Below are 14,106 nucleotides of genomic sequence, written 5' to 3' on the forward strand. Positions count from 1 at the left end.
AAACTTTACCCCCAAAGTATCTGCTAAAAACAAAGACATTATTCTACATAAGCTACAGCCCCATTATCATACCTAAGAAATTTAACAATTGCTATGTTACCTAATATACAGGAAATACTCAAATTTCTCCAATTGACAAAAATTACATTTATAGCTGTTTATTTTCCATTCAGGATATAGCCATAATGGTGTCTTGCATTTGGTTATCATGTCTTATTAGCATCCTCTAATCTAGGAGAATCTGCCTTTTCTTCCTTTTTTTTTTTTTTTTTTTTTTTTTCACTCCTCACCCGAAGGTATGTTTTTATTGCTTTAGAGAGAGGAAGGGAAAGAGAGAGAGAAACATCGATGTCAGGGAGACACATCGATCACTTGTCTCCCATAAGGGCCCCAAATGGGGATCAAACCTGCAACCTGGATATGTGCCCAGAATCAAACCCACAACCTTTTGGCGCATGGGACAATGCCCCAACCAACTGAGCCACAGGCCAGGCTGCCTTTCCTTTCATGGCACTTGGCACTTTGGAAGGTGCAAGACCAACTGTCATGCAGGATGTCCTACAACGATTTGGATTTTTCTGATTGTTTCCTCATGGTTAGATCAGGTTGAAGACTGCTAACAGTGGTGATGTGGTGTACTTCCCAGCCCATCAGTTCAGGGGGTATAAATGTTTGTCCCAGTTTCGGTCATACTAAATTTGGTGATTTGATCAAGGCTGTGATTGCCAGATCTTTCCATTGTAAAAGTGCCTTTTCCTTTTGTTATTAATACATAATCTATGGAGAGATATTTTGAGACCACATCTTACTCCTCCACAAACTTTTATCCAGTGCCATCCATTGATGATCTTTGCCCAATTATTTATTACATTAGTGGTTGGGAATTGGTGATTTCCTAATTCTAATTCTATCATGCCTTCTACACTTGGCATTTTCTCTTCCACCCTAAATAGATTCATCAATATTGAAGGATTCATCAAACTTTTTGAGTATGTGAACATACCTTCCATGAAGGTTCCGAAACTGCCCCTAGAGGAATTGTGGGAAAGCCTGCTCATGGACCACTGAAATCTTCCTCCCTGGCACAAGACTAGACTACATTCCCACACCCCCTAGTGGTAAGATGTGGGCACGTGTCTAACTTGTCTCCAATGGAAAGTGATTGGAAGGGATGTTTGCCTTAGGATATTGAATGCACTCCCTCTATGCTTTCTTTTCACTTACTAATTAAACTCATGGCCTTGACCATGAAGATGACAATGCCTTAAAGCAGGGGTCAGTAAACTACAATCACCACAGGTCAAATCAGACCTGATGCCTGGTTTTTAAATAAAGTTTTATTGCAACATGGCCATGTTCACTCATGTACATATTGTATATAGCTGCTTTCACACATCAAATAGCAGCATTGAGTAGTTGGGACAAAGATTGGCCTACAAAGCCTAAAATATTTATTGTCTGGCCATTGGCCATTTATAGTAAAAGTTTGCCAACCCCTGCTCTAGTATACAGTAGGCACTCCTTAAGTGAGTGATAGCTGTTAACTCTTCCATTAAACAGGTCCCTTCCACCACCAAATGTATTTGAGGCACATCTTTCTTGAAAAAAAGCCTGACCTTGATACCTCCAGGTCTTTCCTTTCTTAGCTGCTAAACTGGAAACGCATGAGCCTAGTATACAAATTCCAATATCTCACTTCCACTTCCCTCCCTACCAGTCCACCTGGCACATTGGGGCCAGATGAATATTCCTAAAACACTATTGTAATCCCAAATTGCCCTGCTCAAGATCTCCCACGTCTCCCTACTGCCCTGATATCAAGTCAGCGCTTAGCTTTCCAGGCCCAGTAACTAAACCCCTCCTCCCCACTCCTCCCTGACAACCAGGGTTGGAACTAGGGTGAGGTGACTGAGGCTTAGGTGGGCACCAAAATAACTCAGTAATCAGGATAAATAGTATTTTTTAAAATATATTTTTATTGATTTCAGAGAGGAAGGGGGAGAGAGATAGAAACATCAATGATGAGAGAAAATCATTGATGGGCCACCTCCTGCACGCCCCCTACTGGGGACCTAGCCCGCAGCCCGGGCATGTGCCCTTGGCCAGAATCGAACCTGGTACCCTTCAGTCCACAGGCCGACACTCTATCCACTAAGCCAAACTGGCTAGGGCAAGATAAGTACTATTTTAATGCAATATTTTTAAAAATAAAAACTCAGAAAGATCTATGAACAATAAAATATCCAAATGTTAAACTAAATCTTTCCAGGATTAACCCCCACCTGTTCTGTCCCTCCACCCAAGTTCACAGGTTCTCTGACATGAAAAAGAGGTAATCACTCAAGACAGCTGGGCAGCTGCCCTCTGCCTCAGCGAAACCACAGATCTCAGGAGAGTTCATTCTGACTCTCCCCACACAGACGGGGCTGACAGAATCTTAGCTTTTGCTAATGAATATATAATGTTTTGGCTTTGAGGTGTGAAGCCATCTGCTGATTCTGGAGTCTCAGCGGCTTTCCAGGTCTTATCATTTTCCATTAGTAGCAGAACCTCCTGAAATTTGATACACCTCCACCTCGCCATTGGTTGGCTGTCCTTGTCCCCAGTGTTCCCCTCACGGTTTCTCTGCGTGGCAGTCTTCCTGTGGCAGAGGAGTCTGCCTTTCCCATTTAGCTCACTCAACAATGGCCTCAGTTTTGTGTTCGTCAAATAAAGATGCCAAAAACTCAGTCTTTGCTGTCAAGGAACCTACTCTAACAGGAAAGGGACTTAGATCAACGTTGCTCAGAGTGAAAGGAATAAATGTGTCAGAAAAGAAGTTCAGAGATGACAGCCGTGCCACCAAATCAGGGCAACCCTGGGAGGCGGCCATCAGCTCCTCCTTAGAGTCACTTAAGGGGTTGGGGGGATGGGTACAAGGAGATGAGAAGGGTGGGTGCATTTTAAAGAGAAAAGTGAGCCGTAACTGGTTTGGCTCAGTGACTAGAGCATCAGCCCTTGTACTGGTCTCAGGGCAAAGGCACATACCTGGGTTGCAGGCTCGATACCACCCCATCAGGGTGTGTGCGGGAGGCAACCAATCGATGTGTCTCTCTCACATCCATGTTTCTCTCTGTGTCCCTGCCCCTCCCTACCACTGTCTCTAAAAATCAATGGGAAAATATCCTCAGGTGAGCATTATCAACAAAAAAGAGAGAATAGTGAAACAAAAGGCAAAGAGAAGAGGAGAAATCTCTGTACAGCTGCTGCCGAAGAGGAAAGTCGTTGTATTGTTGGGCTTATGGTATTGGTCTCATCCCAGCACAAATAACTTCCAGAAGGTGCTGAGCATTGCCTCTTCTCCCTCATTCTTTCACGCAGCACTTGCTTTGGGTGAGGAATCTGCTGATGAGCCATGTCCTCCACTCAGGGCCATTTGCCTTCTACTATTTATCTGAACTGGTGAAATGAAGAGCTGTGGTTTCCCCACGAGAGGAATTTCAAGCATAAGACAGCAGCTGGACAGATTTTTTTGGATGGAGGGACCTTTCCATGAAAGGGCTTGACCTTGAAAATCTTTATCTGCAGATAACCAACTTGGCTGGGTAAGACTGTTTTTGAGGAACAGTCGCATTAACAGCTGCACACTTACCACGTTCTCTGGGCAAATCCCACCCCCCTCCCCGCAGCAAGCAGTCCAGCTTGAAAGGTGCTGCCACTCTTGAGGGAAGGGGAGCATACCTTCCCCAGGCCCCCCTGAGTACCGCTGTGAGCGAGGGCTCCAGCCTGCCCCTGAGGCCCCAGGGACTTGGTGTTCTGACAATGTGAGCCGCCCATTCATTCCTGCTCTCCCTCTCCTGCTGTGCTGTCCTCACCGTAAACCCCCCTCCTCTCCAGAGCCCGCACTCCCCTACTACGGAGCTAACAAACCCCTCCACGCCCTTAGCTCTCGCCTGCTGTAACTGAGGCCTGGCTCCCCCTGCTCCTCGAGGTCTCAGCTCCCCCCAGCTCTCTCCAGGTCAGGCTGTTCATTTTCTCACACTCCACAAACTCAGGGCCAGGAGGAGGGGTCACCAGCCTCCCCGCCCCCCAAGACCACATCCACCCATTTCCCTTTCATTCTCTGAGGTTTGAGCCACACCTCAGCCCATGCCCACCGTCCGCCTGGTCACTCCCCTTATATACCCAAGACTTTTTGGCAATGGGCTCACAGTCTTCCCTCCACCTAACTGCTACCACCACCCTCAGTGGCCTTTGCAGTAAATCTATCCCATACCCCAGGCTCTCTATCCCTTGATCTCATCTCCAAAGACCTTTCCCTCCACTCTGTTTAGGTCAAACCTTCCCATGGACAGAACCTCTTCCAGACCCAGGAACTGAGACATTGCACCTCCTTATCATCTCTCGATCTCCTGGCCCATTCATCCAGTTACTCCCATCACACTACCACTGTTTCCTCAGCCTCCAACCCATTCACTCTTTTTTTTCAATCTTTAATTTCTTTATTGATTAAGGTATTACATATGTGTCCTCATCTCCCCATTAAACCTCCCACCCCACCCCCCACTCATGCCCTCACCCCCGTTGTCTGTGTCCATTGGTTGGGCTTTTATTCCATTCACTCTTCCACTTTCTCTCTACCAGCTCGTTTGGCCTCATGTCGCTCACTCCCTATCCAGCTTGAACTGCATCTTGTGGGAGCACAGGTCCTAGGACGCTGGGTATTAGCCACAGCTGCTCTCACAGAGCCACCAGGGGGTACCATTCAGTGTTGCTCTGACACAGCTGCCCTACCTCTGCCTCCGTTTCTGTAACATCACACTCCTGTTGTCCACCTGTATCTCAGCTCCCTCCTCCCACAAATCCTGAGTTTGGTGCTCCTCTAAGTTCTCTTACAGGCCCTCTGATCTCAGAACTTCAACTCCCAGCAAACGATAATGCTCATAAATCTACATCTCCAGACAGGTTCATCAGGATGCACTCAGGTATGGCAGAGACTGCTTAATGTCAACATGGCCAGCCCCAAATTACCTTCTCTTCAACTCACTTCTCCTGTGTCCCTCCTCTCCACGAAAGGAAGCCCCATCCATTCTGCCCAGAGCAGACCTGGGCCCAGCATATAAACATCAATATTTGCTGAATGAATCAATGAATCCTTGAACCTCCCTCATTCTTCACAGCCAATCACCAAGGACTATCTATCAACTTCACCTCTTTCTATAACCTCTGCTTATTTTTAGTTAAGGCTGGCTGCCTCCTGCGCATCCTTTGGAAGGCTTCCAGAAGCCCTCAGCTTCGGCAGGACAGGGATCTTGCCCGGTGCTCACACGGCCCGGCCCGTGGATCACAGCGCACTGTCCTTAGGGCCCTCGCCTGGGACAGTCCCACTCACTGGGGGCTCCAGCTCCATAAACGCCCACGGCCCAGCACCCTGGAGGCGCTCTGTAAGCGGTAACGGAGGGGATGGATGAATGGACTAACGAGCGAAAGGGGACCACAGTGGGCAGCCGCCGCTGAGCCCAGCTTGCCACGCGGAGGACGGCGAAAGGCCTGGTCGGCCCTCCCCACCCCGGCACGCCCCTCTGCCCACCCTCCGCGAGGCGGCCGGGAGCCCCGCCCCTGCCTGACTTCCTGACACGCTACATTCAGACGAGCCAATAGACGCGCGCTCCTCCTCAGCAGCCAATGGAAGCGTCCTGCGTAGCCCCCGGGAGGGGCGGGGCGAGCGGCCGCGCGCGGGTCCCAGGAGGGCGCGGCCCGGGCCTGGGCGCTCTTCCCACGTCGGCGGTCCCGGCGAGCGCAGCCTCCGCTCCTACGCGGCCCAACCAACGGATGATGGGGACTCTGAGTGCTCGGCGCGGCCTGGAGTGGCTGCTGGGGCTCTACTTCCTCTCCCACATCCCCATCACCCTGCTCTTCGACCTGCAGGCGGTGCTGCCACGCGAACTCTACCCCATCGAGGTGAGGGCGCCAGTCGGGCCTGGCCGCGGGTCGCCGAATGTGGGGCCCTCCGCGCGCTGCGGCGGTGCCCGGCGTTCCCACGGCTCCTCTCCTCCGGCCTCGACCCCCGCAGCGGGGTTTCCGTTCTGTCTCCCCGGTCTTCCTGCCGGCGCTCCGGCCTGAACTTACTTTTCAGCTCGACAGCTCCCTCGGGGTTTTCTTTGTCTATCCCACACTCTACCCACAAGTTGCTGCGGGCAAACACTTCGTTCCTTGCAAAAACAGTTATTCCCCGGTTGTGTTTAAAGGCTCTTACCACCTCAGGTCAGATGTCGGTATGTGAGGGAAGTAGCGTGGATGAACCAGTGTGTAAATCACGCGTTGGATTTGTTTTAAAGTTGTGCTTCTTGGAAGAGCTTTAAAATACCGTCTTATCCCAAAGAAATAATCCAGGTAGAATTAGATTCGTCAAAAGGGCATTTGCAGATAGTCATCAAGATCAGAATCCAGCAACTTCAAAGGCTCAGAAATAATGACACCTTTTCAGTTCGACCCTTGCAGTTGGGTTCACCTGAGTAGAAACAGGCGCAGAGCCTCATTTTCCTGGTTGGTGGAGAGTTCTTTGTGTTTTTTTTTACCCCAAACTTTGCTTTAATGCTTATTATTTCTCCAGAATTTTATTTTTCCAGTTCTTTTCACGTCCGGACCTTGTGTAACTTTCTTCTATGAAATTCCTGTCCTCAGTCCTATGTTTCTGCAATCTGTCTGTAGAACTGTGGGCAAGACTGACTTGTAAACCTATGGATTTGATTTTGTCTCTGTTTCTTCTTAAATGCTTTTTCTTAACCTGAAGTCCATGAACTCCTGGTGGTGTATGCACAATGTGTGTGCCCTGTGTTTTCTGAGAGGAGAATCTATAACTTCCATCAACTTTTCTGGGGAGGAAGGGGGTGTCTGACCTTCTCAAAAGGTCAAGAGCCATTCAACAGTGTACCCCCACTCCATACATTTTTTTGTTCAAGCGTAACTGGGAAGCCCTCTGACCTATGTTTTCTTGGAAAAGCTTAGGTAGCGTGTGACAAGAGCATGCAGTGGACTACAGACTGGGGACTGGGTTATTCCAAGAAATGCTGGAGTGTCTTGGGCAAGTCAGGGCGCTGTAGCCTCAGTTGTCAAGTAAGAGAGTTGGGTTCAATTACAAACTTAAATATACACAGGATTTATTAGTTTCACTTGTTGCTGCCATAACAAATTAACAAAATCAGTGGGTTAAACCAACACAAGTTTATCCTCTTGTAGTCTGGAGTCAGAATTCAAAATGAATCTTGCAGAGCTGGTTCCTGCTGAAGGTCCTAGGAATCTGGTTGCCAGTGTTCCTTGGCTCGTGGCCACACACTTCAATCTCGGCTCTGTCATCACTCTGCCACCTCTTCTAGTCCAGTGTCCCTCTGCCCTACATGTGGATTACATTTAGGGCCCACCAGGTAATCCAGGGTAATCTTCCTATCTCAAGATCTTTAATTTAATCATGTCTACAAACTGTCTTTTGCCAAGTAAGGGTACAGTCACAGGGATCAGGATGTGGATATTTTGGGGGGCCATTCAGCCTACCACACAGACCTAGATAGCACATACTCTTTCCAAACAGGTTGTCAGAGCTCTGCATTAGCCCTTAGTTGCCTTAAAGAAAGGAGAGCCATGTCTGTGGTTTTTAAAGTCTGTGGCCAACAAAATTCAGGCAGGCTGCCTATTTAAAATCTGTAATGTTATGAGTCCTCTTAATATGGGACAAATATGTTACTCCAGGTTATTCCATACTTAACAGCTGTTGGTTTCTTTATTCTTTCTGAATGTGCCATTCCACAAGTCCGTGCTCACCACTCACAAAATACAATTAAAATATGTCTAGTATAGCCCCATTTAAATTTATATATATGATTTGGTAAAGTTCTCTCAGCTTTATTTAATGTTGACTTAATATAAAAGGTCAAGGGCCAATGTAGGCAGTACCTGGCCAGAAACCCTGTGTGTGTGTGTGTGTGTGTGTGTGACTGACTGAGTGTGTGATGATGTTTTGAAGGAATTAAAACAGGCATCCTGGCTTGGAAGGCCTGTGTCTCTAGTCATTTTTGTTGCTCTGCGGTGGGGAATAATAGTTTTGTTGCTTCTCTTTGTGGAAAATAATAATAATAGAAGCCTTGAGTTATTCTCAAATTCTCAAGCTGCTGCTTGAGAATCCCATGTGCGCAGGCCAGGTAAATGTTGTTTTTTTAAAATGTATTTTATTGTTTTTTTACAGAGAGGAAGGGAGAGGGATAGAGAGTTAGAAACATCAATGAGAGAGAAACATCCATCAGTTGCCTCCTGCACGCCCCCTACTGGGGATGTGCCCGCAACCAAGGTACATGCCCTTGACCGGAATCGAACCTGGGACCTTTCAGTCCGCAGGCCGATGCTCTATTCACTGAGCCAAACCGGTTAGGGACAGGTAAATGTTTTTAATGGATAACAATGTTAAGTTGAGTGAAATGTGACTGAGATATATAAATGGAGACAGTTTTATTATTACCTTTGGGGGGGGTCTTATCCTATATAATAAAAGGCTAATATGCAAAGCGACCAAATGGCATAACGAGCAGTCCCTATGATGCATACTGACCACCAGGGGGCAGACACTTAACACAGGAGCTGCCCCCTCCCCTGATGGTCAGTGCACACCCACAGGGGGAGCGCTGCTCTGCCAGAAGTCAGGCTCACAGTTGGCGAGTGCAAGAGAGGTGGCGGCAGCGTTAAGGATGTCCTAAGTCATCAGTCAGACATCCCCTGAGGGCTCCCGGACTGTGAGAGGGTGCAGGCCGGGCTGAGGGACTCTGCCGGAAGCCAATTCCAGCATGTCATAATTGCAAGAGTTTCATCAAAAGGTTGATGGAACTTGGGGACTCAACAAGGGCTGAATCACATATATTGTCGCCTTCTGGGAAAGGCTAAAGGCATTTCCCCAAACCTGAAAAGGATTATTGCTTGATGCCAGACAGCTCAGGGCATCTTAATCTACATGTTATTGCCTCCTCCTGGCCAAACACCTGAATAGCAGGAGGTAATTCCCCAATCTGACAATGGATTCTGTACCTAACCCTACCCTTTGATGTGTATATCTCCACCTTGCCTTAGGACAAATTGTGTTAATAAAAAGCAAGGAGTCCTGAGATAAGGAGAACTTGGTTTCTTCAGCCAAGTTCCTCTGCCCTCCCACACCCACCCCCCGAATATGCCTTTCAAAATTATGTTTCATCTCTGGACTCTTCCTTTCAAAATTATGTTTTGTCTCTGGACTCTTTATTAATTTACACACAGCCCCTTCTCCAGGTTTCCTGAACCCTTCTAGGTGCTGGATCAAGACCCACTGGTGTTAGGACCCCCTCCCCCCCAGTGCATGAATTTTGTGCACTGGGCCTCTAGTTACCTAATAAGAATAGTTCTTATTAATGACCATTTGCATGCTGAGATGTTAACAGGATTAAATTTGAATATCTCCAAATATGTATTAATTAGTCAGATAATCTTTATGTGCTAGCCATTATTCTAAAGACTGTATGTATTAACTCACTTTATTTTACCAACAGTGAGGTAGGTACTATAATTGGGAAACAAACTTAGTGGGATTAAGTGCTTTGTCCAGAGCCAGCACTCAGGTCCAGGCACTTTGCCCTGCTAGAGGCCTATACTTTGCCTTCCACCAGCCCTCCTTCTGGCGTCAGGTGGCTGTTAAGTGACTGTGGGCAGGTGGTTGTGTTTTAATTGATTACGAGAGCTGAGTGGTTATTTTTAAATTTTGCTAATCCCATCTTGCAGCCCTTAGAAATTACAGTACTGTACAAATCTGCCTGGATTTATGAAATAGGTGGATCTGAGAGATTGTATACAAATAGAATGGAAAATGAAGTTCAAATGAACCAGAATGCCTTTTAAATTCTGCAGTAAATCTTGTAAAGCTTTTTTCTAAGTAAATCTGGAAAGCAAAGAAAGTCTTCAAAAACACTTAATCCAACTGGCTTATTTATTTTATTTTTAAAGTATAGGATTTTTTAAAAATATACTTTTTATTTCAGAGAGAAAGATAGGGAGAGAGAAACATCAATGATGAGAGAGAATCATTGGTTGCCTTGTGCACGGCCCTACTGGGGATTTAGCCCAAAACCTGGGCATGTGCCCTTGACCGGAATCGAACCTGGGACCCTTCAGTCGCAGGCTGACGCTCTATCCACTGAGCAAAACCAGTTAGGGCCCAAGTTGCTTGTTTTATAGGCGAGGAAATAGAGCCCAGGAGAGGTGCAGTGACCTAACCTTTTTGTGAACACTTTCTACTGCATTACTACCCTGAAAAGTGCTCAGGAGGAAGCTAAGGGTATTGCCGCGAATCTAAATTTCAAGTCAAGTACACATTAAGAGATCACTTGGTCAATAAATTGGTTATCTAGACAGAGCCTGTCTTGTTTTTTAAATATATTTTTTAATTGATTTCAGAGAGTGGAAGGGAGAAGGAGAGAAACATCGATGGGCTGCCTCCTATTGGAGATGGAGCCCGAAATCTAGGCATGTGCCCTGACCTGGAATGCAACCGGCAACCTGGTGCATGGGACTATGCTCCACCAGCTGAGCCACACAGCCCGGTAATGTGCTAACAGAATATCTGTCTCTGGATATTTGCTTAAAGCTCACTCACACCAATGAGACCTCGATTTAGTGAGCCTTTATCTTCTGATTAAAAATTAACAGGAAAATCTTTAGATTTTTCCATTGTAAGCTAAATTCTTACTTGGGAAGTTGCCTTTATTTATTCTTAATATAAATACATATTTGGCTTTGATGGCAGGTGTGTTGAAACCATGCCATTTCCAGGAGGTTAAATGCAACAGACTTATGTGGAGAGCCCGAGGCTTTGGGGCTCTTTAAAAAGCACAGAATGGGCACCCTCAGGCCCTCTTACTTCTTTTCTCTGCCTGTAGCCAAGTCAGCATGGATCTGTATCTTTTCATTTGACAGCATAATTATGAGGGTGGGGCCCAAACTAGAACTAAGACTGCTACTCCAGCTTTGCCATAGCCTAGGAGCTATATAGTTTGTGGTTTGGAGCAGAGTTTGTTCTTCTATAAATATCCTACTGGTTTCCTAAAAGAAAAAAACTTGAGTACTAGGAAGTCAATGACAATTTGGCTCGACATACGTGGCTCAGTGGTTGAGTGTCGACCTACAAACCAGGAGGTCTGGGTTCGATTCCGGTCAGGGCACGTGCCCTGGTTGGGGGCCCAATCCCCAGTAGGGGGGCATGCAGGAGGCAGCCGATCAGTGATTTTCATCATTGATGTTTCTATCTCGCCCTCTCCCCTTCCTCTCTAAAGTCAATAAAAATGTATTTTGGGAGGAGGGGGAAGAATGACAATTTAAATTGTCTAAAGTTGCATCCTCACAAAGGTTCAGTTTACTGCCTTTCCATCACTGTCCCCTCCCCCCAGTCAAATTCAATTCATTTCTGTATTTGAGGGTATCTGGCCCTCGGAGCTTGGCATGCAGTTGCTATTGTGAAAGAGCAAATGTCAGGATGATACTGTTGGCAGATGTCATGTTTGTGTGTTCATTCAGCAAACTAAGTGCCAGATATTGCTTTCGACAAAGGGCAACACACCTAGATAAGTGTTGCCATGGAGTCACAAACCGACGCTGGGTGGCACAAAGGGGCTGCAAGAGCTGAGGAAAACTTCTTGGAGAAGCTAACATTTGAGTTAGAGCTAGTGAGTTTTTATTAAATGACCATCTAGGCTGTTTCACAGTCAGCTGGTTGTGCCATCTGCTGCCAAGGGGGTTGGAGCGGCTGCGCCTACCCTGCCAGGTGGTTGTATTCATTGTGATCTTGATCTTTTCCAGTTGAGAAACCTGCTGAAGTGGTACGTTAAAGAATTCAAAGACCCTCTGCTGCAGGACCCCCCAATGTGGTTTAAATCCTTCCTGTTTTGCGAGCTTGTGCTTCAGCTGCCTTTCTTTCCCATTGCAACATACGCCTTCTTCAAAGGTTGGTAAATGGTGGGGAAATCCCATTCTTGCTCAAATCAGGTCCCAGAAATCTTTGGGAAAGTATCTTCAAAGGCGAGAGGAGTGGCCCGTGGTTTGTGTGAGGGTGGTGGAGGCTCTGGTGGGAAGACCAGGATAGCTCCTCTAACGGGACATTAATGTGGCTCAGGCTAATGTCTGTGGTCAGCTGGGCTGCATAACTGCCTCAGCCAACTGGGAAACTCTCGTACACGGGAAACTTGAGGCTACTTAAAAATTGAACTTGTTGCTTTTTCTTTCCTTTATCGTTGGGTTTCATTTTTCTGTTTTAGGTAGTATCATGCTGGCTTATAAGTAGTAGCATCAAGCTAATTCCTAAGGGTTTAACTTCGTTTTAAAAAATGATTCTTACAGTGTCCCCATATGTCTGATGCTGTTATAAAGAAAGCAGTCATACCGGCATACGTGGTAACTAAGCTTGTAGGGCTTATTTCCCACTGCAGCTCCCAAATCCATCTCTTGGCAGAATCTACTGATCTTCTCACCTGCATACACTAGAATTACTTAACAAACACATTGCTGTCAGGCCCCTCCCCGCCCCGTTTCAGACCAAACAGGTTTAACTTTTACTGCCCTAGAGTTTTTCTGAATTAAATTCCAACTCCCACCCTGGCTCTTGGGGGAATTTGCGCATTTAGGCAGCACTGTAACACATCTGGTTTTCCATTGTTTCCTCTGGTAAAGGAGGTGGAATGGTCCAGCTGAAAGGAGCAGTCAGATGTCATGGGGCATGTCCCGGGCATCCCTGGAGTCATGAACAGACCTAACGCTTCTCTCTCTTCCCGACAACTTCAGGAGGCTGCAAGTGGATTCGCTCCGCTGCCATCGTCTACTCGGCCCACACCATGACAACCCTAATTCCAATTCTCTCCACGCTTCTATTTGAGGATTTCTCTAAAGCCAGTGGTTTCAAAGGACAAGGACCGAAGACTTTACGTGAACGCTTAACCCTCGTATCTGTCTATGCCCCTTACTTTCTCATCCCTCTCATGCTTCTGCTTTTCATGTTGCGGAGCCCCTACTATAAATATGAGGAGAAAAGAAAGAAAAAATGAGGTAACTTCACAAGGAAAACTGCTCAGAACCCATGTCTTCAGTCGCATTTGAAACACACCAGCAGCCGTGAACTGGCACCTTCCAAGGGCACTGGCACAGACCCATCACCTGAGGACGGGCCAAGTCCACCACGTGCCCAGTTCTGCAGAATTACTAAAAACAGGACCAGACCAGAAATGGATAAACTTCTAAAAAACATATCCTGCTTGGCATTTTCATGAGTTATTTGATCCACAATATACATGTGACTAACCCCTTGACTCATGATTCTCTACAGCAAATCACTATTCAGCAAAATGAGTAGTATGATGTTCAGGCCATTTTTAAGTTTGAAATTATGCCTCTTCAATACTCATTAAAAACTATATTGTTTTCTTGCCTGCACCCCTGGTGGGGAGAGGAGAGAGAAAATAGTCTGCAAGAGGTTTAAGGTTCAGCCCTGGCTTAACTTTCAGTCAGATAGGGATTAAACCAGAAGGTGCTTTGTTTCTGTTTTAAACAGCTCGTCCCAGAAGGAGAGATTTTTTATCTTCTTTCCAAACCTTAGTCCTGTCTTTTTACAGACCACCGGACAGAAGTCACTCTACTCTGAGGTCTGGTGTCTCAAACCTGATCTGGAAGTGTGCTGCCTTCTGGATAACTACATTCTTCCTAATAGTTTAATCATTCCTTCCTTGTTGGTCTGAGTCAAAATGGGGGAACAGCTGGGCAAAACATGTCCACTGTGCATGTAGGGTCTCTTCACGTTAGTACCTGGTGTTCCATTAGCTTTCTCTAAGTTCAAACTCAAAGCTAACTTAAAAAAAAAAAGACTTCTGAACACACATGGACAACAGAAGAAATTGGTTCCAGTCAATTCCCTCTTTGCCTGTTCTGCTCATAAGCCATATTACTCTGTTGGGAGCATCCTCTGACTCATGTGTCCAGTCCAAATAAAGGTAGCTGCTGACCACTGCCTGGTTTGTTTTGTGGCCAAGGGGCTGGAGAGTCCAAGGTTCTCTTACAAGTGACTAAGTGTACACTTTA

At 46.5% G+C, this 14,106-nt stretch overlaps 1 protein-coding gene across 1 annotated transcript; it reads left to right on the top strand.

The window, feature by feature from the left end:
• Window positions 1-5,717: 5,717 nt before the first annotated feature.
• On the top strand, window positions 5,718-14,046 carry TMEM97 (transmembrane protein 97). The gene is made up of 3 exons (XM_079797703.1): window positions 5,718-5,940; window positions 11,842-11,986; window positions 12,820-14,046. Exons 1-3 carry the CDS (start codon window positions 5,812-5,814, stop codon window positions 13,077-13,079), a joined length of 534 nt encoding a protein of 177 aa, XP_079653829.1. The 5' UTR covers window positions 5,718-5,811; the 3' UTR covers window positions 13,080-14,046.
• Window positions 14,047-14,106: the final 60 nt, after the last annotated feature.

The sequence above is a fragment of the Cnephaeus nilssonii genome (genome assembly GCF_951640355.1).
Source record: "Cnephaeus nilssonii genome assembly, chromosome: 19".
Taxonomy (NCBI): Eukaryota; Metazoa; Chordata; class Mammalia; order Chiroptera; family Vespertilionidae; genus Cnephaeus; species Cnephaeus nilssonii.